General features: G+C 42.2%; 1 protein-coding gene across 2 annotated transcripts in view; it reads left to right on the top strand.

Annotated features, from left to right (window-relative positions):
* Positions 1–3,985: 3,985 nt before the first annotated feature.
* The window catches only part of GTF2F2 (general transcription factor IIF subunit 2), a 93,236-nt gene continuing 71,405 nt past the window's right edge, over positions 3,986–25,816 (top strand). The window contains exons 1-5 of one of the 2 annotated variants that reach the window (XM_061369921.1): positions 3,988–4,192; positions 12,452–12,525; positions 13,000–13,018; positions 14,470–14,614; positions 24,327–24,365. In XM_061369921.1, coding sequence (XP_061225905.1) covers positions 4,127–4,192; positions 12,452–12,525; positions 13,000–13,018; positions 14,470–14,614; positions 24,327–24,365 — 343 coding nt within the window. In that variant the 5' untranslated portion in view covers positions 3,988–4,126. Of the gene's footprint in view, positions 4,193–12,451; positions 12,526–12,999; positions 13,019–14,469; positions 14,615–24,326; positions 24,366–25,816 lie in introns of both variants that reach the window. The other variant, XM_061369922.1, reaches the window with a different exon arrangement.

Here is a 25,816-nt window from a genome sequence, read left to right as displayed (position 1 = left end):
GGAATAAGCTACATAGATTTACCTTTCTTTTATTCCTAAATAAATGATTAATTTCTGCCCAGGTGTTTTTTACCCCTCTGGAGATGATTTCCTTTCTTTTTTTCCAGGTTACATAGAAAAGCAATTCTCTTGGAGTGCAGGCAAGAGAATGATGCATCACAGTTAAAGATGGTAAAGGTTTGCCATCTGCTTGCCTAGACAGTTCAAGGTAGTTTTGAGACTCAAAGAGGTGGTGGTCCTGCAACATGCTCAACACCAGCAGTCAGAAAACAAGGGTGCTCCAGCTGTCCCTGAGGAGACTTACCATGAGAAGGGAGTGTGAAATCACCCAAATGAGGTCTCCTAGGTGCATGAATCTAAATGATTGCCTTGGTCCAGCTGGGTGGCCAGCCCTCTGTCCTCTCCCAAGCTTTTTCCACCCCTATGTTTCCCCAGCCACACGAGCATCATGATGGTATGGGGGCTTGCTGGCTGTGCTCCAATGCCTTTCACAGGAAGGGGAGCCTGTGGCCCATTGGTTTGGTTTACCTTGCTGGGAAAGCCCACTGGTTGGACGCCGTGGCACATCTGGAGCATGAGTCTCAGAGCAGCAACGTCACTGCAGCAGTTGAGGTAGGAAGGGGCTTTCACATGCTTAATGTGATTTCACAGGACCATAGCCAGGAACTGCAGTCTCTCTCTTCCTCGCCTTGTGCCAGATACACACTTTTCCTCTACATGGAAAGTTATAAAGACGGGGTCCACAAACTCATTGCTGGCAGAGCAGTGAAAAGAGAGCCAGTCGACTGTGACTCTTTTTTTGTCACTCAAACCAATGATCTTCTCTGTTGCCCTGCACCTGGAGAAGCGAACTTTTGTTCCTCTTGTTAAAATTCCACACATGCACTCTGCCTTGCTTATAAACTGAAACCCAACTTGGGATCCTGCTCATCTCCCCTTATCCTTGCTGGGCTTTGAGAGATGTTCATGAGTTCCTGATAGCAAAACTCAACTTCAACAGGCCAGCATGAGGCTTTTTGCATCCTTTGCTGTGCTGGTTTTCAACCAGCAATTAGCTTCTTCCTAAAACCAATGGAGAGAAACTGTATGTGGCTTCTGCTGACACTGCAGACTCTTCACCTCACCTAGTAGGATGGGGGAAAAGACAAAAAGGTTGTGTAAGTCTGTATTTGAGCACCTATTTCCTCAGACAGAACATCTATTTCCCTGCAAGCACAAAGAAAATAGGTGACTAGCATGCAGTTCTGCTGCTCGGCAGCTGGCCCCCTGATCCTCCTCCATGGCACTAAATGTGTCCCTGGCAAACAGGAGGTTGAGATTTCAAATGAGGAATTAATGAAAATGCACTATTTTCCTGCTTGTTGTCCCTTTAAATTCAGTTTCCATGGAAACGGATCTGGAGAGGCTGCCTGGAGGGAGCCAGGAGAGATATCTGCCTGGCTGACCTCCCCTCTGGGTTGCCAGCTGAACCACCCCAATTGCCAGGCTCCTGCAGAGGTTTTGCTATTGTTGTTTATGCCTGGAACAGGAGCAATGGTTCCTCATGGGTCCTTCTCTAAGAGTGGAGGTGGTCAGTCACGCTGTTGTCATAGGTCTCTTGCAAGCAGCGCTCCTCTCCTTCCATCATGCGCCTGGTGGACCAAACCCGCCGCAACTCCGCCTTGCTGAAAATGTTATTCCTGTTAACATCATCAGTTCCACTGCTTTTCTTTGTTACAAGTGGTGGTGGGTGTGATGTGAGCACATAGACTGAGCTGGGAGCATTGCAGAGGACAACATTGTCATTAATTCAGTGTTTGTCCTAGGGCAAAATTTGAGACCCCACCCAAAGTACTGCATCCAACTCTGGGGTCCCCAGCACAAGACAGACATGGACCTGTCGGACTAAGTCCAGAGGAGGGACACAAAAACGCTCAGAGGGCTGGAGCACCTCTCCTGTGGAGATAGGCTGGGAGAGTTAGGCTTGTTCAGCCTGGAGAAGAGGAGGCTCAGGGGAGATCTTATTTTGGCCTTTCCGTACCTAAAGGTACTGACTTTTCTTCACGCCCTGTACTGACAAGACAAGCGAGAATGGCTTTAAACTGAAAAAAATGTAGATTTGTATTAGAGATAAGGAAGAAATTCTTCCCTGTGAGGGTGGTGAGACACTGGAACAGGGAGCTCAGAGAAGCTGTGGCTGCCCCATCCCTGACAGTGTTCAAGGCCAGGTTGGACGGGGCTTGGAGCAACCTCCAAGTGAAAGGTATCCCTGCCCATGGCAGGGGGGTGGAACTAGATGAGCTTTAAGGTCCCTTCCAATCCAAACCACCCTGGGATTCTAGGAAAATTGTATCACTGAGCCCCTCATTTCTGCCAGACCATCACCAAGTTGTTTTATAGCAGCATGGGGAACAGCGTGTATCCTTAAAAATGGCCTGAGAGCTTTTGGCTGCAGCCAAGGGTGGAGTGTTTCTTGGAGTTATGCTGGAAGACTGTGCTGGGTACAGAGTGCAAGGCAGCATACGGCTGTATCTATATAACCATCTTGGATATCCAGTTCTGCCCTTGGGTTTCACTTGGAGGAAATTCACTGCCCTGTTCTGAAAGAATATACTGTCCTATGCACAGCACAGAGAATTGGTGGAACTGGACCCAAAAGCAATTAGTGGAGTAAGAGCCACTGTAAAGTGATGGTGTTTGTCTGTGTAGATTCACTCTTTTCCCAGGTAAACAAAACCTACAGGTCTTAGACCTATAATATTTGGGGTTTTCCCAGTGCCAGGAATGATGGCTGTTTTTACCACTATGGAGATGCATCTCTAACATTTTCATTAGCATTTGAGGAGATGCCTCTGGTGTGTCTGTGAAAGGTTGTCTTACAGAAATCTGAACTTTTAGTGGAAGCTGACTAGTGGTACAAGCATCATGCACACTCCCAGCTGCACTCGGCAGACAGAAACAGGTCCAGTGTAAAAACAAAAGTAATTTTAAAATGCAACTGAACCTAATCAGAATAGTTCAGCGTTAGTTGTTGTTGCTTCAGGTACACATGAAAGCATTGCTGTTCTTGGTTACCTAGATGCTTGCCTGTAATTAGAAAGACAGGCTATCATATCTGAAATGTAATAGATTGCTTTCTGCAAGCCAGATGAACAATGTCTGACTGTACCAGACATACTCCCTGCTTGCTGTTGGTGCAGTCCCAGAGTATGACCTTCACTGTTTTGCAAGCAGACTACAAGGAGGATGTAAACCTGTACTCAGGAGAATTCAAAGAACAATGGGCATGACCAGAGGTCTGGGAAATATGACCTATGAGGCATAATTGAACTAACTGAGGTTGTTTAGTATGAGTGGAGAAAAGACAAAGGAGTTCATCTCAGTGAAGGTGTAAAGGAACACTGCAGAGAGGAAGGTAATAAAATACTTTCCATGTCCACAGTGGTGTCCCCGGTGTTAGGAACAGAGACATATAATAGGGACTTTGAGAGGTTACCAAAGCCCAACACCCCCATCTCAAAGCAGGATGGGCAGACGCACACCCTCTCCTGACTTAATTTCAGTGTCCAAGACACCATCCCACCTTCAGCGTGTTCCACTGCTTCACCGTAAGTCTCCCTTAAGGAAAGCTAAGCCTAATTCTTCACTTTCTACCTATGGTAAAGGATTCACCTGCTTTATTTTTCCTCAGTTTTGTGATACCTGGGGACTCTGTGACGCTTTGACCCCTTTCCCCGGAGCCACTCCCACCGCGCCATTTCCGGCCCCCAAGGAAGAGCACTGTTACGGTGGGGTCTTCCTCTCCAGACTGCTCCTCCCGTTTCTGTAGAACGTGTTGCTGCCATTCTCCAGCATGTTCAGACAACCCTTCCTGTAAAGGGGGGGGGGGTGTAAGAGGGGTGGGGGAAGTAGACTTTGTCGCTGACATGTCGAGGCCCTCCTTGCCGGCGACAGCGCCAGGGCGGGGACTCGAACACGAGCCCCACCTCTCTGCCTCCGTGGTCCGCGAATGGAGGAGGTTTGACCGCCGTAGGCCACCGTCTGCCGACGGTGAGCTGCTGGGCGGATACAGCAGACGCAGGAGCCGGAAGAACTAGTCGCGTGTATCGCTCACTAGCCCCGTCCTGCGCCTTATCCCGGCACCGCCATGAGTGAGAAGGGCGAGCTGGACCTCACCGGGGCCAAGCAGAACACCGGCATGTGGCTGGTGAAGGTGAGAAGCCGCCGGCACAACCCTAGGCCCGGCGTGGCGCGGCCTGGCCTGTGGCGACTGGGCCTATCTCACCCCCCACACACCGTGCTCGGGCTGGCGGGTCCGGCGGAAGAGGCCGGGTAGCAGCGCGGAGTTGGGCCGTGCCATGCCATGCCTGGGGAGCGGCAGGAGCTGGGGTTGCCCGTTTGAGGCTTCCCCGGGGCTGTGTTGCCCCCGTTTCCCACCTGGTAGGCGAGGGGCTGGGCGAGTAGCTGGACGCGGCGTCTTCCTGGGCAGCTGGCGGGGTACACAGATTCACAGGATGGTTTGGGTTGGAAGGGGCCTTGAAGATCAGCTACTTCCAATCCCCCTGCCTTGGGCAAGGATACTTCTCAATAACATGGATTTCCTCAGGGAAGAGTGGGCTCTTTCCAGCTGTCCTTGGCTTGGGCTTTAGTAGGGGTAACAAACATGGTACTGTAACTTTTGTTTTCCTAAAACTCTCGGAGTTGGTGAAAGTTTGAGTATTCCCAAATTCACATTCCGGTTAAACAAACAAACAAAAATACCTCAAAGAAAATAAACGCCTTTGTCTCATCACTACAGCTTACCTCATGCTAAAGAAGTACAGCTATAGCGAAGGTGCTATGAAAAGGTACAAAAGTCAAAGCTGGTGCAGGGCCACGCTTGCAGCTACTGCCAGCTTGTCAGCTCTCCTCCGTGGAGGGGCTTTCTGTCAGGATGGCTTGGCCCCTTCTGCTGGACACAGCAAGCACTGGTTCAGAAAAGAAGAGACTCACAGCTGAGGGTGGGGAAATACGTGCCCTATCTCCCTTCTTGTCGTCTGTGGATTTGCCTGTTTTTCTAGTCCTATGTTTGCTCTGTCTGCAGAGAAGCAGTAGTCACCTCTTTCTGTTTTGGAGATACAAGGAACAAGCTCAGAACTTGAAAGACTCTGTGGGGACATGGTAGTACCCAGATACTGGTCCAGGGCAGTGAAGGGCTGTGACATAATCATATATCAGCTTCCAGAATATCTCATTGTGGCCCATGGAAATGGTGGGCAGTTTGTGACTTGCTTTGCTCTGTAAAAGTTCTGGTGATGGGTGAGTCGTTACATCTGGCTTCCTCTTTTGTACTGACACCCGAATGTCTGGTTTTGTGAAACCATAATGAGCACTTCATAGTGCTGTAATTGTAACAGCTTATCCAGGACAGTAAAAATGAAAGCTGACAGAAGAAAGCTGCAGGAGTATATCAAGACATCCCAAGTGACAGGATGATAAATGGCAGATGAAATTCAGAGTAGAAAAATGTAACCTGATGTGCACAGAGAAAAACTATCCTAATTATACGTACACAGCAATTGGTTCGCAGCGGGTTGTTGTCATTCAGAAGGAGGTTTAGGTTTTCAGTAGATGTGGATAACTCCCTAAGAATGGCATGTCAGATGAGCAGATTCAACATTAGGCATGATTCAAAAGATACAGAGAACAAAAGAGAAAACATTGTGCTACCATGTTGCCTGTATCTTGAATATTGTGTGTAGTTCTGATCTCATCTTCCCCATTGTGGAAGTTATAAAGTGGACCTGTATAGAAGCAGTACAGAGAAGTGCACCTGGGATGATCTGAGGAACAAGGAATGGAGGCTATGGAGGGAACTCCTATATATGTTGTTACCTGTCAGACTGGCAAGATGATTGATGTGAAAAGCTTACAGAAGTCTGAAGGCGTGAGTAGTGTCACAGGTGAATAAGGAAGTAGTGAGTAGGGAAGAGTCAGCTCGGACACAAGACTTAGGGGTGTGTCAGTTCATCTGATGGGACTCAGAGCAAACAAAGCGGTACCATCTTGTACAATATGTAGTTAAATTTTGGAAGCTGTGAATGTCAAAAGTGCAGAAGCTCAGAAAGCCATTAGACAAATTCAGGCAGGAAAATCATATTGAGAGATTAAAAATAAGTGTGCGTCCATACACCAAGGTTTCTGAGTAAAAGATCCTAGAAATTAGAAGAGCATGTTGGAGAAATACCTTTTTTTCTTATGTTCTCCTCTTCCTCTGAAGCACCCACTGTTGACTGCAGTTGGAGGCAGGGCCCTGAACTTGCTTGTCTTTTAGGCTGACAGTTTGGTGTTTCTTGAAGCAAGACAGGAATTTTCAGGCACGTCTGTGCTTATGGTTGATGCCACTCAGCACAGAGCCTGGGAAAGCTGGTCTAAAAGGAACACTTAAATATTGCTCTTCCAAGTAAGTGTTAATCTAATCCTTCATGCACATGATCTGAATTTATAATTTGTCTGCCGCCTTGTATAATAATGATGATAAAAAAATATTACAAAGTTGCTAATGTTAATAGCCATAGCAAGGGATGTGCAGGATTTTATCTTTTGAATTCCTTCAGACCTGAACTTGGAAACAACCTTCCTTGTTACTAGGACGTTCAACACATGAAGGCATGACAGTGTGTAGCACCTGTACATTTTTTTCTTCTTTTGTATAGGGTAATAAGGCTGAAATTATCCTTCGTCTGAGGGAGAGAGCAGTCAGTTCTGCTGGAATAAAAAAATCTAGTTTATTTAATTTCCTTTTAGCATATATTGTGCCAGCACAAGAAATACTACAAAGAGACTATTTAACAGGCAATAAAAAATGTAGTGATGAGTCTTTTAGAAGCATGAGCAGTAAAAGGAGGTACCAGCAATTGAGTTGCTTTAGTACAAACCCAGAAAGCAGCACAAATTTTTTTTTCTGTGTTTTCAGTGAAAGCTAAGATAAGGAAATATTATAAGAACTGTTGGTTATGTACTTGTGATAAAGCAAAGCCCATTTAGTGTTAGCCATTAGAATTGTTATTTTTTTTTATTCCCTGTGTGATGGTTTGGGTTCTTTATTTATTTATTTAATCTGCTGCATTGATCTGTATTTAGAAAGAGGATATCTTGATATAATTTCTTTTTTGGATGTTCAAAGGAAAATGAATACATAGATACTGACATCAGCCTCACTCAGTTTCTGATGTACGTACTACGTATGGATTGCTATATAGAGAAAGAACTGATTAAATTTCACACAGAAAATTGGAAGTGGTTTGTTACAGAGAGGGCCTGCTTTGTGTTTTTTGTTCCAAAGGCAGATATAAAGCTATGAATAAGCTGAAAGATGCGTGGGGCAGTGGCCCTCGTGTCATACCCTACCTGAAGGGTGCCTGGTGTTCTGGAGCCCAGGTGTTTGTGTGATATGAATAGCAAGTAGAAAGCAGCAATGTCAAGAGGTCTTGGAGTGATGCTACTTGGTACGTCAGGTTTCTTCTCGTGATTAAATCGTATGGGTTTCTGAGAGAAGAGTGTTCTTACCTACAAATCCCACAATAAAGGCCACTTGTCTTGAAAATGTTTAATAGTCTTTTAGTATGTGAGGTGCTCTGTCCACAAGGCAGTCTTTCTGTGGATATATATTCTTCAAAATCCTGCTGTGGGATCTTTGAACATTATTTGTGCTCTTTCTGTGAAAGCTGGTCACCCTTGTTTTTTGTATGTTCTTTCAAGATGTTAAACTTCTATTATGCTAAAGCTAAAAGAAAGTGGCAAATTAAGATATCTGCAGTGTGTAAGACTATTTAGTCATTCCTGTGATTGTTTGCGCTGCTAGTGTGGAGCTACAGAATTTCACATGTGGTTTTGAGAGAACCATCTGGTTTTAGCAGAATTATCTGTGCATAGATGTAATCTTTTGATCACAGTCCTTCATATCCCTTTTTCTTCCCCTGCACAGCCCTTGACTGCAGGTAGGCCAGGAGAAAGATTATTAATTTCATTCTTTGAGACCATTTCCCATGCAGCTGAAAGAAGTAGGACTGATCTGCAACCTCTTAATCTGAAAAAAATCCCTGTCTGTCTACATTATTAGTCATAGTCAGGGGTTTGGGTGTCTTGAACACAAGACCCAAGTTTGTAGACCAGGTCTACTGGGGGCTGGTGGAGCTGCTCTGATATAGAAGGGGAAGAGTGGTTTTGGTAGAAGGCTTGCCAGACTGGTCAAGGATGCTTTAAACTAGATGTGTTGTGGGAGGGGGGCATCATTCCATCCCAACACTCTCAGTCAGTTGCCAGCACCTATAATAAATGCTCAGAGCAATGTAGAGATATTCCAGCCGCTCCAGGCAGTGAGATGGCTTCATTTGGAGCTTAGCTCAGATGCCTCTATACAAATGCTCGTAGCATGGGGAGCAAGAGGAATTAGAGATGTGTGCTTGTCTACGGGGGTATGATATAATAGGCATCGCAGCAACATGGTGGAATGGCTCCTGTGACTGGAGTGTTGGAGTGGAAGGTTACAGGCTGTTCAGAAAAGACAGACCTGGCAAGCAGGGAGGGGGAGTTGCTATTTATGTTAGGGATAGGCTGGAGAATATGGAACTCTGTCTGGGGACAGGTGAGCAGTCGACAGAGAGTTTGTGGGGCAGGGTTAAAGGGAGAACAATGGGAGACATTACTGTGGGGATCTGTTATCGACTGCCCGATCAAGAGGAATCTGTGGATGAAGCACTCTATAGACAGATAGAAAAAGCCTCACGCTCACAGGCCCTTGTTCTCATAGTAATGATGTAACCACCCTGACATCTGTTGGAGCAATGGTACAGCTCGGCACAAGCAATCCAGGTTCCTCGATTGTGTGGAAGACAACTTCCTCTGCAAGTAATAGAGGAACCGACAAGGAGAGGTGCCATGCTTGACCTCGTGCTCACCAACAGGGAAGGGCTTGTTGGAAATGTGATGCTCCAGGGCAGCCTTGGTTGCAGCGATCATGAGATGGTCGAATTTGAGATCCTCAGGACAGTGAGAAGAGTGTGCAGCAGGCTCACTGGCTTGGACTTCAAGAGAGCAGACGTTGGCCTCTTCAGGAACCTGCTTAGTAAGGTTCCATGGGATATAGCCCTAGAGGGCAGGGGGGCCCAAGACTATTGGTTGATATTCAAGGATCACCTGCTACAAGCTCAGGAGTGTTGCATCCCACCTAGAAGGAAGTGCAGCAGGAGGGCCAGGAGACCTCCTTGGATGGATAAGGAGCTGCTGAGGAAAATCGGAAGGAAAAAAGAGGCTTATAAAAGGTGGAAGCAAGGACAAGCAGCCTGGGAAGAATACAGGGATGTTGTCTGGAAAGCTAAGGACTAGGTTAGGAAAGCTAAGGGCCAGTTAGAATTAAACTTGGCTAGGGATGTTAAGGATAACAGGAAGGGATTCTGTAGGTACGTAGCGGATAAAAGACAGACTAGGGACAATGTAGGCCCCCTCAGGAAGCTATCGGGAGAACTGGCTACACAGGTCCTTTCCAGCCCTATCTATCCTATGATTCTTAGTCAGTGATTTTAATAACATGTGAGTCCTTCAGTCCTTGTCCACTCATGCCTGCTGTGTGTCTACCTGATCACCTGGCAATATAAATTAGATACAGATTAGGTACGAGCACATAGTACTATTTCTGTTGAGTCAGCTGGAGCACATGTCATAACATTTATCTTGGCTTTAGAAAGAAAATGATACCTGATCTGGCATGAATCCAGTAGAAGATCCACTGTAGAAAATAACCACTTTGAAACCTGTGGGGAAAAAAAATCTTTATTGATGGATTGTGCCAACTCATGGATTTTTGATGTGCATTTGTGGTGTTTTTGACCCAGTGTTAGGACTTTATGGATACCTGGACTGACATTAAGTTTGGCTGAGCAGATGGAGAACCTCCAGATTTTTCCAGCTGTTCCACAGCACTTCATAGGGTACTGTGAGACCAAGGAAAGTGCTAAGCACGAGTACTATGATGCTTTCTAAATGTTGTTTTTTTTTTGAAGAACAGGTAAATGTAAGTTACTGTTTGTCAGCAAGTTCTTGGAACAGGCTTCTTGCCTTCTGAGCTGTGGAGTAGAGCTTGGCTTACTCTATGCAAGACTGTGATGTGCCTCTTTGCTATTTGAAACAGAAAATGCCACAGGCATAGCTTAGTACTTTCTCACTGTCTGTGTCTCACACCATTTTTCTGTGTGGGCACAGATGTTTTCAGTTGCTGTGGACTGTGAGAGCCAGAATAAACTTTTCTGTACCAGTAAAGAACATTGCTGCAAAATTACAGATTGTACATTTGTCCTGATGTGTCATGAGCATATGAAGAAAAAAGTTAGAAAGTTCCTGCACTGGAATACTGTAGTATGTGGTGTCGGAACAGTAAATGTTTTTTCTTTTAACAAGTCACTGTTTTGCTGGGCACTGAGACTGCTGTAGGTCTTTAAGATGATCTTCTCACAACAACTGATGCATCTTTATTAGAAAGAAGGAGGTTAGAAGGAAAGAATAGTAGTTTCTCTTAGGCTGCGTTCAGCTCTTTCCTTTAGAAAAGAATCTAGGTTTCATATCACTTGCACGTGTTACATTTAAACTAGATGTGAGATTGTCCCGTATTGCCTCAGGTCTGTATTCCATCCCTTGATGTGCCACAGTACTTCTACGTCTAATAGCTTGTGTGTATGGGAAAAACTCCTCCAGTCTCTCATTGTTGTGCTAATATGTCATGTCCAGTCTTTATAAACAGCCATCATAGAAAAGACAACCAGAATCGCTGAATGGTGGTGATATGGAAACTGATCTGCAAATCCATGTGATCTGCAAAACACTGTGCTCTGTGCTTATAACTGATTGAAGTGTCTTCTTGCGAGGAAAGGTAGACAGGGCTACAACTTGATGGCATGCAGTGAAGTGCAGAAGATAGACAAGTTCCTTGTTCCTCTGGGGATAAACTGCTTGAGGCTTGAGGTGCCTCGCTAGGGCTGGATGCAGGGACATATGAGCTGAGTTGGGAACTCCTCTCTGGGCAGGCCACCTTTTGAACTGTGCACTCATACAAGTATTGAGATTTATAGGTGTTCATCAGCAATAGCACCTTATATCAGAACAAACACTTATCATTTGATTTCACAGATAAATGTAATTTTTAAGCTTGTCTGTAAGGAGAACCAGCGTAACTCTGTTGAGCATGGGACACATTCTCCAGGCATTACTCTGTCCGCAAAAAGAAATGCTGTTGCTGCTGCACAGAGCCGTGCATGCATCATCACGTCTGGGACACATGTGGGAGTCTGAGGAGCGTGAGCATACATGGGCATATGGCACAGTGGCAGCAACAGCAGCAAGGTGCTGAGGCTGGCTGTGGAAGCGCACTGGCTCTTGGGGTGCACTTTACCTGGCAGTAGTTAACTGGTACTTTTTTGGCCAGAGATTGAAGAGGTAGGCTGTGATTTCACCTAACAGTACATTGATGGGAAAAGAAGAGAAATGGGTCCACTTGGAAAGATAGCTTCCAGCTTGTTGATTGGTAAAGGAGGTGCCTGTACTGTCCATTATGAGCCCAGGCCACCCAATGCTACAGACACCAAAACCTTTGTAACTGAAGGAATTTGTGTGGAGTTATATCCTTGCAGCTTGGAGCAGCTTTTATTTCTTGGATGTATGAGGTTAAGCAGGGCTGCTTGTTCCTGTCCCTGCACTGACCTCTGCTTTGTGCAGCCGTATCCTGGCCTGCATCAACCAGGAACATGACCAGCAGGTTGAAGGAGGTGATCCTGCCCCTCTGCTCTCATGAGACCCCACCTGGAGCAGTTTGCAGTTCTGGTGTCCTCAACATAAGAAACACATGGAGCTGTTGGAGCAAGTCCAGAAGAGGGCCACATTGATGCTCAGAGGGCTGGAGCACCTCTCTTCTGGAGACAGGCTGAGAAATTTGGGCTTGTTCAGCCTGGAGGAGAGGAGGCTCTGGGGAGACCTTAGAGCAGCTCCAGTACCTAAAGGGGGCCTCAGGAAACCTGGAGAGGGACTTTTAACAAGAGCCTGTAGTCACAGGACAAGGGGGAATGGCTTTAAAATGAAAGAAGGTAGATTTAGATTAGGTATAAGGAAGAAATTCTGTACTATGAGGGTGGTGAGGCACTTGAACAGGTTGGCAAGAGAAGCTGGGGCTGCCCCATCCCTGACAGTGTTCAAAGCCAGCCTGGACAGGGCTTTGAGCAACCTCGTCTAGTTGAAGATGACCCTGCTTATTGCAGGGGAATTGGACTAGATGAGCTTTAAGGTCCCTTCCAACTTAACCTATCCTGTGATTCTGTATTGTCTACTATATTTGGTTCATATTGTAATCTGAAGTGGTCAAGGTAAAAGCATTTAATTATATACACATACATACTTTATACAGAATTCTAAAATCTGCTTTTTTTTGAGATCTGTCTTCTTGTTTTAGGTCCCCAAATACTTGTCACAGCAGTGGAATAAGGCTTCAGGAAGAGGTGAAGTGGGAAAACTAAGGATTGCCAAGTAAGCCTTTATGGTACCTTTACTGGTTGCATTTTATAGAAGTTACCTGTGGTAAAGTAGATTATGTTGCATCTCTTATAATACATAACTCTGTTTCTTGCAAATACTGTGCATATTTCTCTGATACCTGAATGGTACCTGCTTGTGTAGTGATTATGAAAATAAATTATATATCATCTGAAATTGTAGTGGGGAGTGTTTATGTGATGTTTGATTTCTTAAACTCAAGAAATATGCACAACTAGATGGAGAATGTACTTTAACTTACATGTGCTATTTTGCTGCTTCTGTTCTCACCTGCTGACTTTTCCCATTTATTCTTGGGCATCAGCATGACAAAAAAAAAAAATACTGAGCAGCTCAGGAGCAAAGATAAGTAACAAAACTAGATTATGAATTTGCTTTTTTATCAGGGAAGCTAAACTTGTGGAATTAGATTATGGAAACTAAAACATTAAATATTTTCTTTTGCAGAAATCAAGGAAGAACAGAAGTAAGTAATTACTAAATACAGAGGCTGTGAATGTGTTACATTTTGAATTCTGAAAAAATTGTTTAGAACATGCTAGTTTCTATTCATGTTTATTCATGCTGGGTTTCTGTTTTATGATTAGAACATGCTGGTCACATATTTTTTGCTACACCTGTAATGATGCATTGTACCAGAGAATCGAGAGGCGCAAATTCTACACATATGAGCTCTGTCCCTGGATTTTCTTTGGTCTCTGTTTGCTAAGTTTGTTTACCCATCTGTAGCAGCAGTCATATAGCAACCTTCTCTCTAAACATTTTGAGATGTGTTAGTGCAGAAGGCTGTCAGAACTAAGAAGGATGACAGTAAAGCAAAAGAAGTTGAGATGGAAGGTTTGCAATTTCAGAAGGTATTCTATTATATATTTGGAATTTGGTCCTACTAAATATAAAGCAAATTGAAGATTGTTCTGCATGCAAAGGTAACTGCTTTTATTAGCAACCTCAGTGTATGAGAGTAACTTCCTGTCTCCTTTATAGAAGTTATGGGAAGTTTCATCAGTTAGAATTACTTCAAATGCCACATAGGCCTGTGACTGCATTGGAAGAAGCTGTGGACAAAAAAAGTGGCAGGGAAGCAAGCTGCATTTGCTCTTTGATTACCTGGCCAAATTCTTTTCTGAATGAGTGGAGAGAGTTCTACTGGAGGTTTGGGTGTTTGCTTGGTCTCTTCTATGCTAGAGTATGAGCCAACCTTCCTAATTTAGTGAGCTCCACACCAAAATTGTGATGAGAGCCTCAGAGCTCATTTTGCAGTCCATGTAGAGCCATGTGGTGAAGAACCCCATGAGAAGAGGTGGCTTCCTAGGGACCCTGTTGCTGCATGGCAGAATGGGGCTATAGCAGAACTTACAGGAAAAGCACATAGCCATCCAGAAATAGCCCCCTTCAGGTTTCTTGCTGTGTCCTGCAGCTAAAGATTCTGGCTACCCAGTCACCCAGTACTTCTCAGCTCCTGTATTGGGCATACAATGTAAACAATAGTAAAAGAACTGTATTTAAGCCTCTGCATGTGATTCAGGAGTCCTCAGACTAGTGACACTTGTGGTACATTAGCAATTTTTCTGGAACTCAGCTGTCTGTGTGAAACATTTTAAAGCACTCATACTGAACAGTGTCTGGAAACCTATCATGCTTTACATTTTAATAAGTAAAATCAAATTGTTCTCCAATTTCAGGAGGAAGTAATTTATGATTTTTTTAAAAGATGAGTAGATTTTAGTAAGTATATGAAAGCTTTGAATTCTGCGTTTCAACAAGAGATCAGTATAGTAAGACTCTTATCCCACTCGCTATGTTTTTGCAATTAAAATGTGCTATACTGCTCGTGTTTTCTTTCTTTTTGTTTCCCATAACTTGTAAAGCTGAGTAATTGAGTCTGTTTAGTAACACTGTGGTAATTGTGACTGTTAGGTGTCATTTACTTTGAATGAAGAGCTTGCAAGTATCAGTGATATTGGAGGAAAACCTGCTTCAGTCAGTGCACCAAGGGAGCATCCATTTCTTTTGCAAAGTGTGGGAGGACAGACCTTAACAGTGTTCACAGAAACTTCAGTAGGTAAGTTAGAATTCAACTTATTTGTTACAATTTCAGTATGTTCTGTGATTCTGTGACATGGTCATGTTACACTGTACAGTAAGTTCAGCAGACTGCCTTGTGTGTAGCTCCTGTGTGCTGTAAGATTTTCTACTGAAATTACATGGTCGTGTTCTGAATGTTCTGAGACAGAAAGAAGGTGTCTGCAGAGCATGTCTCATTGTCTGCAAAAGGTATCTCAGCTTCAAGCACTTAAGTTTTGGTGCCCCTAGAAGACAAATGATAGTAATACTTTCTGCTATTTCTGTCTTCTGTGGGGCAGAGACCTACAGCATGACAACCTTCTGATTTTTTGATGTCCATTGGCTGGCAAGTAATTGCTGTAACGGCAATGTGACATTTTATCAGATAAATGAGGGAAGGAGAATTGTAACTCACAGCACAGAGCTAGAATACTTAGTAAGACTGACCACCTCCTTTTAAAAATCTATTTAAAGATTTAATGGCTGAGCACTGAGATATTAAAGTACAAATAGCTTGGCTGTCTTATTTGTGTTTAGAAAGCGGAGCTCTTGCATGTTTAGAAATGCAAGCTTTTATGCTACAACTCAGGCACTTTTCATTTGTTATCACCCCTTTCCCTGAAACGAATGTAATCGTGTTACTGGTTTCTCACTTAAAAAAAAATTTGTATTTTAGAGTATGCAACTTGCAGCACTCTAAGAATACTGGAGTTTATAATTCATAGATTACAAATGTGAAAAGAGGTAGGGAGCCAGTTTTCAAGAATGTTGCAAACGTTTTAGCAGTGCCTCATCTTTTTCCAGTTCTCTGTGCCTTAACCTCAGAATGCTTGTCGAAGGAAAGAGATTTTAGGTGTGAAGATGTATTTGGCATTATTTGGTGACTTTTGCATGTTTGACTCAAATCTCATGGAATTTTGATTTCCAAGACACCTTTTGATACAAAATACTGCTTCAAAAACCTCTGATGATTACTTAAGCTGCAGTGGGTGCGTATGCTTAACTAGAATGTGGAATATTTGTCATCAGTTAGAATGGAAGCCATTGGAATGTTGTAACGAGAAGTTGCCCATTTATTTCTGGTTTACCATCTGTAATACCAGTGTCTCAGAAACTTAGGTACTTAGAACCTGTCCAATTTTTATGCAATCAACTAAAAAATTTGCATTTCTTAGGAACTAGAAAAAGTTATTCAAGGACCATGGATCTTTTGAGTAGAAGTTATTATATTAACTGGGAACAAAGGGTAGTTACTGACATTAGAAATGTTTGGAATGAAGCACGGAATAAGCATAGACCCTGTCAAAATTGTTTTTGCTTGAGGTTAGCAAGCATCACATGCAGTCAGTGAGCTTTCATGAAACTTGCTTAAATGCAAAATGGCTAAAATGTGTTGCTGTTGTGTTAAAGCTGGCATTGGCAGCACAATCAAAAATAAACTTTAATGTGCTTTTCTTGCATGACTTTTTTTGGTTGTAAAGATGAGTATGACAGAGATACTCCAAATTCCAGTCAGATTTCTTACACACACCATGTTCCTGCAGCCACACTCTTGTGTTTAAATATGTATTGCCAATATGTTTTGAGCTCCAAAGCCAATTTCAACAAGTTTTGTAGTGAATTATGGCTAGTGTGAAAAATCTGGTGTCTGAAGAGTGGAACAAAACTATATGGCTATGTGGCTATCCCAACTGAAAGAAAGTCTGTTAGCCTATTTGATGCCAGAAAGTCCACATGTTAAAAAACACTATAATTATATCAAGCATGCAAAAAGACTCGATAAAAACTCGCACATCTTTGTACATAAGTCAATCCACAGTAAGATGGAGTCACAGGAAATTGAAGTTCATTAATTCTTACTTTCACAGACCAGTATTTTTTTTTTTGCAAATTAAAATTAGCATATTTTGGTGAAAAGCGTTTGTAATCTGGTTCCGTTTTCTTTTGCAAAGTGCACCATGTTAAGGCACACGAAAAACAACAAGGTGCTTGGTGACAGCCAGCATGGCTTCGCTAAGGCAAAATCCTCCCTGACCAATTTGGTGGCCTTCTATGATGGGGCTACAGAACTGACGGACATGGGTAGAGCAGCTGATGTCATCTACCTGGACTTGTGTAAAGCGTTCAACACTGTCCCACATGACATTCTTGTCTCTAAATTGGAGAGACATCAATTTGATAGGTGGACCATTCGGTGGGTAAAGAACTGGCTGGGTGGCCGCATGCAAAGAGTTGTGGTCAATGGCTCAGTGTCTGCTGGAGACCAATGATGAGTGGTGTCCCTCAGGGATCGGTGTTGGGACTGGTTCTTTGTCAGTGACATGGACAGTGGGATTGAGTGTGCCCTCAGCAAGTTTGCCGATGACACCAAGCTGTGTGGTTCGGTTGATACACTGGAGGGAAGGAATGCCATCCAGAGGGACCTTGACATGCTTGTGAGGTGGGCTGATGCCAGCCTCATGAAGTTTAACCATGACAAGTGCAAGGTCCTACAGCTGGGTCGGAGCAATGCCAGGCACAGCTACAGGCTGGGCAGAGAAGAGATTCAGAGCAGCCCTGCAGAGAAAGATTTGGGGGTGTTGGTCGATGAGAAAATGAACATGAGTCGGCAGAGTGCGCTTGCAGCCCAGAAAGCCAACCGTATCCTGGGCTGCATCAAAAGGAGTGTGACCAGCAGGTTGAAGGAGGTGATCCTGCCCCTTTATTCTGCTCTCGTGAGACCTCACTTGGAGTATTGTGTGCAGTTGTGGTGTCCTCAACATAAAAAGGACATGGATCTGTTGGAACAAGTCCAGAGGAGGGCCACAAGGATGATCAGGGGACTGGAGCACCTCCCATATGAAGGTAGGCTGAGAAAGTTGGGTCTGTTCAGCTTGGAGAAGAGAAGGCTGCGTGGAGACGTCATAGCAGCCCTCCAGTATCTGAAGGGGGCCTATAGGGATGCTGGGGATGGACTCTTCATTAGGGACTGTAGTGATAGGACAAGGGGTAATGGGTTCAAACTTAAACAGGGGAAGTTTAGATTGGATATAAGGAGGAAATTCTTTCCTGTTAGGGTGGTGAGGCAGTGGAATAGGTTGCCCAGGGAGGTTGTGAATGCTCGATCCCTGACAGTGTTCAAGGCCAGGTTGGACAAGGCCTTGGGTGATACGGTTTAGAGTGAGGTGTCGCTGCCCATGGCAGGGGGGTTGGAACTTGATGATCTTAAGGTCCTTTCCAACCCTAACTATTCTATGATTCTGTGATTCTATCTTAAGGTCCTTTCCAACCCTAACTATTCTATGATTCTGTGATTCTATCTTAAGGTCCTTTCCAACCCTAACTATTCTATTCTATGTTACAATATCAAGATGCCAATTTGAATTGTGGGCCAAAGATTAAGCTGCTTTGGAACTGCAGATGGCATGGCTAGTGCTTGTCGTGGTTTAACCAATGCCACACAGCTTGTTCACCCACTCCCCCCCTCTTCTTGCCCTCCCCCTACTCCTGGAGGGACGGAGAGGAGAATCAGAAAAAAAAATGCAACTCCCACGGGTTGAGATAAGAACAGTTTAGTAACTAAGGTATAACACAAATCACTACTGCTGCCACCAATAATAAGAATGATAAAGGAAATAACAAGGGAAGAGAATACAACACCTCAGCACCAGGTGACCGATAACTTGCCCCCCCCCCCAGCCCAACCAAGCACCAACCAATACCTCCTCAAACCCTGCAGTCCACACTTGCCCTTCCGGGTAACTCCCAGTTACATCCTGGGCATGACGTGCTGTGATATGGAATACCTCTTTGGTCAGTTTGGGTCAGGTGTCCTATCTCTGCTTCCTCCCAGCTTCCCTCCTCCCTGGCAGAGCATGAGGCTCACAAAGTCCTTGGCCAAACCAAAACATCATTGTTTTCAGCTCTGTTCCCAGCTGAAAGTCAAAACACAGCACTGCACCAGCTACCAAGAAAGAGAAAAATGACTGCTACTGCTAAACCCAGGGCAGTGCTGCATCTGGAAGGATGCGTTTGAGGGATTATGCAAATGAAATATGAATAAAAAAAGTGCTTCATGCACTGCTGACCTCAGTCAATACCCTTCTGGAGGACTGAACTTACCTAAAATGGAGCAAATGGTATAAATCAGTTGGGTTTCTTCTGTAACGGGTCTCTTTGGTGGTGGGTTTGTTGGTTTGGTTTTGGTTTGTTTTTTTTCTTCCTATTTTTTTTTTTGAGCACATTAAAAGCCCTAAGATCTATTCAGTGTGCTGTTCTCTAATCCTGGGATCCTTGTGTTGTAGTGGCCATCTTTTTTGATGCTGTTTCAGAAAATGAATGAGGGCTAACAAAGCTGCCTCTGAAATATTTTGTCATCTTGGAAGATGCTTCAGGGAGTTTACATATTCTGGATAATTGAGCGCTTCACATTGACTCGTCAGGTCACTTAGAGCAAGCAAGCAGTTTAGTTTTTCCTGCATGATGTAATTTCTAGACTTCTGAATGTATTTTCTATGGGTTTTGTTTTGCCTTAGCTGAACTTGCTACTAGTACATGTTGTCCTTGATCGCTCTTACACTGTGAAACTCTTTTCTCTGGTGGTCCCATATTAGTTATTGGACAGCAGCAGCCTCTTTTGAGGTGCCATTTTTTGTGTCTGAAGTGTAATGAATTGCAGTTTCTTGGTCTTCTGCAGTGTGTAGTAGATCTAGGCTACTATAAAGCTGGGTAAAGTGGATTCCATCCCAGATACTATTAAAAATCTGGTCTATGCTGGCTTTCGTACGTGGTGCACTTTCTGTTTCGACTAGCTGTGGGGTTTCTCCTGTTTCTGTTTCTGTTTTGAAATAGCTCTAATGAATAATACAGAGTACTATACACTCCAAAAGTAGTAATTGCAAAATAACTGTCTACTTCCTTTGCAAGGTTGTTTGCACGTGTGAGACATTTTCATTGTCTTCATTGCTGGGCAAATGACAAAGACCTGCCATGGTGTTCCCGAACATCGGTTTAGCAAAGCTGGTGGGAAGTGTGGCTTCTGCAGAGGGATCCAAAGCACAGTTGTCTCTTGCTGTCTAGGTCTTGCTGTCTAGGCTGGTTTCAGGATTATTTCAGCATTAAATATGAACTACATTCTGTTCCATAAACATCACCATATGTACATCAACAGTTGCTATGCAACAATGCTATTTGTGCTTCCAGTCATTTTGTCTTATCTTTGTCATCAGCTATCATAGCTGTAATTTTTTGGGTGGGAGGAAAGGAGACCATTTTGCATATATTTCAATATGTTGTATTGAAGAAAATGAATTTTTCTTATGTGTATGTAGCTAAGAACTACGTAGGGGCCTGATACAGGATATGTTTGGTTAAAATTGTGGTTTTTTTCTGAGCTTCCCACTGGCAGACACCCTGGCATAAGGAAGTGCTATAATTTGACAGTTTCATTCTTGGTTGAAGGAATGGGAATATGCTTTTGTTAAACATTTACCAGGAAACTTTTTTGATTGTGGTTATAAATTAATTCCCTTAGTGCTTTAATTGCCTGTTGCTTAATTCTTCTGCCAGCAGGTAGTTTTGGATTACTGGGTATAAATATAAATAAAAAATGCAGCTATGTTATGGATAATGATGCAAGTTTCTTACTGAGATAGTTCTTAGAAAAAATGTGCTACTAATTTGACTTGGGAAAACACAGACCTTGGCAGGCAATTGCATCTCTAGCTGTAAAGGACTGATGGGTGGAGAGGAAGGTTTTACACTCTAGGCACAAATAAAGTATAAGCTATTTCTGTAAAGTTGGGTGAAATGACTCATTTTATTGAAGTTTTGAATATATCTTCACAACTCCCACTTTGTAAGTGGGATTGCCTTAATGCCTCTTTCAGTGACTTTAAATTCCTTCATGCTCATTCCATCGTGTGGAAGGCACAAAATGTTCAGAGAATTCCATTGACAGAATGACTAGCAGGGCTTTGTTTCTGAGCAGCATTCATGCATGGATTGTTTCACTGTTTCATGCTTCACAGAGGATGGCTATCTCTTAACATTGCGTCCTTCTCCGGTTTTCTGAGCCTTCTGTTCTTTCAGAATCTCAACTCGTGAAATTCAATTTTTTTTAATATTCTTGTTCAGTAATACACTTAACTCTGCCTGTATACCACAGAACAGCTCCTTCATTCCCATACTCTTTGAATATTCTCGCCTTGTTTTGGGTTCATATTTTGTTTTTTTTCCTTTATACAGCTTCTCATACATGAAAAATCCTTTTCTGAGTTTATCAATCACACCTACTGTATAACGTGCAATGTGCAATTGTATTTCAGGGAAAATGAATATTCGGAGGATTTTATTCTGTATTTTATATATTTGTATTTTGAAATATCAGATATATATTTTGCATATTTGTATTTCGAAATATCAGCCATTTAAAGAAATGTGAAATGAAGAAACACTAAGTAAAATCCCAGGAGGATGTTTTCTTCTTTTGCTAAAGCAGTTACTCCTTTAATTACATTTAATTATTTCCAGTAAAATATGTAGTGCTCAGAATCTTGATGCTGTGTAATATTACTTCCAGTCATATTAGATGAATGTTTGACTTCTGAAATTCCTCATCAAACTACTATTTAGGAAATAAACATCCCTCCTTCATTATTCTGTCATCTTAGCTCTGCCTGCTGAGCAGTTTTGATATATACCTCTCTGTATCAGCAGGACTTTCCAGGTGTCTCTTTTGTTCAGGCTGTCCCTTAAGCACACATTCCATTCTCCAAAATGCTTTGGGGTCTTACTTAATGCTTGTTTGTTCCTTTATGTACTTCAGTCTCTTATGGACTGTTAGCAGAGGAAAATTTAACAGCATCCTCATGATCAAAAGAAAGAGAAGCAACAGCAGCCTTTCAGATCTCTGGCATTTATGCAGATTTCCAAATATTTCTGAGGATCATAAAGAAAATGCAACCCATGATCAGAAAAGCAGAGTATGACTCAAGCTCATCTAATTACAGACAGCGTTTTGATGGGGCAAAATTCCGTATATATTATTGTGACATATGGTTCATTTAAAAACCAACTGAGACTGCTTGCATCACCTCTCTCCTCCATCTCTAAAAGATTGAAATTGTATTTATTTGCTTCATATGAGTGTTGTGAGGTTTAACAAATTACTGCAAAGTGCTTTCAGCTGGCTGGCAGGGGTAAGCTAATTTTCTTTTCATTTTTGTTATTAAGATACAGGCTGTTAATTCTTGTACAAATTTAAACAATTGAGGTTGGATGCACAAAATGTATGGTATGTTAGAATGGGCTCAGTGTGATAGGAATAGAATTGGCTTTCTGCCTAATTCACTGACTTAAAATTTCTTTATTAAGGCTCACTGACTGTGATAAACCCCCTCCCCAAACCCCCCCAAGAAAAAAACAACCCAACCCTATGAGCAACAACCAATTCCAACTCCCAACCAACTTGCTGACTTTTATCTGTGAATCTTGCACGTTGTGGAGGAGGCTGAGCAGCTGTAATCTGCATTGATAAAATATCTTTAATAGACAATAGTACAACTTCCTTCACCTTCTTCATTGTATTAGTACAGAGAAGATTTTTAAAGCAGAGACTTTTTTGTTATGATTGTGACCTAACCATAACAAAACCAAATTTTTCAATGATGAGGAAAAAACCACCACTTTTTTGCAAGGCTTAATTATTTATGGTTTTTTTTTGTCTTTGCTCTTGAGGGCAGATTCTGTTGATACGCAAGCACATGCAGTCCCCCTGTAGACATGATATACATTTATTGTTATTTGAATCAGAGATGCTACTAGCAGTTTTGAAGTGTGATGTCTTATGCCGTAGCTTTGGTTAGACAGCTAGTCTTTCACTGAAGCAGAATTAAAAAGAAACAGTTTTGAATCCAGCTGCTTCTTACATTTCCATTCTCGTTATGTCCTCTTTGCTTCTTGTGTGTGTACTAAATGTTTCCTTGATTAAGTTACAACTGAGTTAGGATATTGGTTAGGTAATAACATTATGTTCTAAGTGTGCTAAATGCACACAAAAAATAATGTCAATGAAAAGATACATGTTTTTCTGTAAACAGGCTATCCTGCATGTGTATCTGAAAGTTGGCAGGGATCTTAACTTGCTTTGTGAATCCTCATGGGTAGGAAGAGGCCATATAATGATGTTTTCTTGTTGGGAAAGCATGTTGCCTTCAGCTGCTAAGACAGCTACTGGCAAAGAAAAAAGGATCTGTGAGATACTGCTTTTTCTGTTTGCATTAGTCCTCAGGCTGTCAGCCATCTCAATGAGGAAACAGGGCTACCAGCCGTGAAAGCCAGAGAATCAGTGGCAAGGAAAAGGTTTTGTAAAGTATTTTGTGTTTTCAGTTCTGTTAATACCCAGCTTGTATATGGCAGAAATGATCAAACTGAACTCAAAAATTACTCTCTGAGTTACAGCAGTAATTCACTCTTGCCTATAAGCAAATAGACTGTAATGATAGCTGTGACATGTCTGAGTTGAAAGCTAAGGACAAGTGTATTTTATCATTTTTAAACCGTATTTCAGATAAGTGAAAGTGTTCTTTATTCTGTACCTTAGAAGATGCGTAAAAAGGAGAAATACAGAAAGAGCAGTCAAATTTCAGATTGACAAATTTATGTAGGGGTTTAATTTCATAGGGCTTGGTAAGTGTTAGAACTCAGTTTGCCAAAATATATCCACTGGCTGCCATTTCTTGAAATGTGAGGTTGGAATTTCATGCAGAAAACTGTTTCTGAATCTGACTCTGCCATTCACCTGAGTGATCATCTTTTGGCAAGTCATTTTCCAACACTTGTGTCTCTTTTTTCTCTTCAATGCATACTTACATTCTCTGCCCTGTGAAACAGGAGATGCTTTTGATTATGTAGGTTTTTTATTTCCTAACCTGCTGGGCTATAGTACCATTTGAGGGCAAATGATAAGAAAGGGAATCATAGAATCACAGAATGGTTTGGCTTAAAAGGGACCGTAATATCATCCACTTCCAACCCCCCTGACATGGGCAGGGACACCTTCCACTAGACCAGCTTGCTCAAAGCCCCGTCCAGCCTCACCTTGAACACTGCCAGGGATGGGCCAGCCACGGCTTCTCTGGGCAACCTGTGCCAGTGCCTCAACACCCTCACAGTAAGGGATTTCTTCCTAATGTCTAATCTAAATTTACCCTCTTTTAGTTTAAAAGGAACTCTTTGTCCTGTCAGTACATGCCCTTGTAAAGGGAAAGAATGAAGAATACTTCTGTGATCTGTAGAAAGGTTGGTCAAGTTAAAAAATTCACTAGTGCCAATTAAGAGCATTCTTTTGCAGAACCTTGATTTTTTTTTTAAATACCCCCAAATAATGTTAATCAGTCCAGAGTATGATAAATGGATACTATCCATTGCTTCAGCATAACCCTACCAGTGATTTTGTATAGATGTGTAATTTCATTCTTGAATAAATGCTGGTCAGAGGTGTAATGGAGTTCTCTCATTGAAGTTGTGAATTTGGGCACTAAAGATGTTTATTTTTTTGTTCCTGTTGGCAAATTATCCTTCAGAAAACAAATTTATAAGCATCAGCCAAACCCAATGATTGTGATTTTATCATCATTTACCTTTCTTTGCTTTGCAACCCACTTTGTCATTTCACATAATCAACACAGAAACATTATATTTCCTTTTTTGTTCGTTTGTTCTTTCTCCAGAAAGCCAACCAGAAGAAAAATCTGAGAGCAGCAGCACTGGTGAGTATGGACACTTTCTTTGCAACACTTGAGAAATTAATTATGACTGCAGCTTTTCAGTTCTACTTTTCAAGAAAAAGGAGTCTTTTTTTTGTTATATTTGTAGGGTAGAATATCATAAAATTGAAACATGACTTCATAAACTGATCATCTGCTGTGACCAAATGCTTAAATTACTTATATTTTTTATTTAAAAGAAGGGGAATATAATGATGAGGGAGACAGTTAGAAATGTAATGTTTTTTGGAATGTTATTTTATATTATTTTCTTTATTCCTCTACTTTTTTATTTTTCTAGGTTCATTGACTCTATTTTTCAGCTTGAATTCTTTCCTCTCAATTGGAAAGTCTGGCAAATTTCCAGATCTTTTATTGTTTAATCTTAATTGCACAGGCTAAGCAGTCGGAAAAAAAAAAAGAAAAATAGTGTTCTAGTATTGTACTTTATTCAGTTTTTCTAATAAAAATGAAATTCTTGAAACTCTTGTGAAAGACTTATCAATTCTTCAGAAAGACTAAAAAATGGTTGGTTCCCTGATGTCGCCTCCCAGTTACATATTAGTCAGTCCAATGATATCTTGGGTAGAGTTGAAAATTCTAAGGGTGCTTCTCAAACTGCAGTTGCTAGAGTAAAAGTCTTGGAATTTTTAAACAGTTCAGAGTAGTAAATAAAAGTATTGCCCTTTGATTGGTGTGTTTGTGTAAAATGGGCATCATGCTTATTTCATGTAGGATAGCAGCCTTAGGAATCTAAATACTTTATTTCAGGTCTGTGCAGGCTTCCTTTATAGCCAGTGAAGGAGTTAGTTGCAGAAAGTCTTATTCTAACATAGGTATATCCGAGTGCAATTCCTCAGCAGCTGGAGTAAAGCTCTCTTTGAGGCTCTATGTTCCTAGCTCGGTGCTCCCTTCTCTTCCGTTAAATCCTCTGGGTTTGCATTACTGAAATTCCCAGATAGGTACACAACAGCATGAGAATCTTACAGTGTCAAGTAGTATTTAACAAAAATCCCCTTTTCTGCTTTTATTAAAAAGGTGTTTCAAAAATAACATTAATGTACTAAGCACCAGTGTTAGCAAGAGCCTGTGAACCTGGGAAACTAGACACAGCTAACACAAAATATATAGACAAATCTCAGTTTTGTTAGTAGAAGGATTACCTGTGATGCACACATATTGAGTAGTATTGGAAGTGGGCTGACACTTGTAAGTGGTAATGGCAGAGGCAGCAGATGGGCTGGGAAGAGTCTCGTGCCTTTCTTAAAAAGCAGTTCCTAAGCAGAAGAGTAATGATAGTGGGTTTTCAAAATGTCTTCTTGAAAGTAATTTTTTGGACAATTTAACATGGAGATACCTGTTTTTTTTTAATATATTTTATTTGAATTTCATTTCAGCATCAAATATTGTCAAAAGTTTATACTTTGTGTCTGCAAAGAGTAAGGTTTGGGTCT

The sequence above is a fragment of the Neopsephotus bourkii genome, unplaced genomic scaffold (genome assembly GCF_033783945.1).
Source record: "Neopsephotus bourkii isolate Nb327-2 ecotype Australia unplaced genomic scaffold, CSIRO-AGI_Nbou_v1 NB_1520, whole genome shotgun sequence".
Taxonomy (NCBI): domain Eukaryota; kingdom Metazoa; phylum Chordata; class Aves; order Psittaciformes; family Psittacidae; genus Neopsephotus; species Neopsephotus bourkii.
The sequence above is the reverse complement of the archived record's forward strand: the minus strand, read 5'-3'. Positions and strand labels throughout refer to the sequence as shown.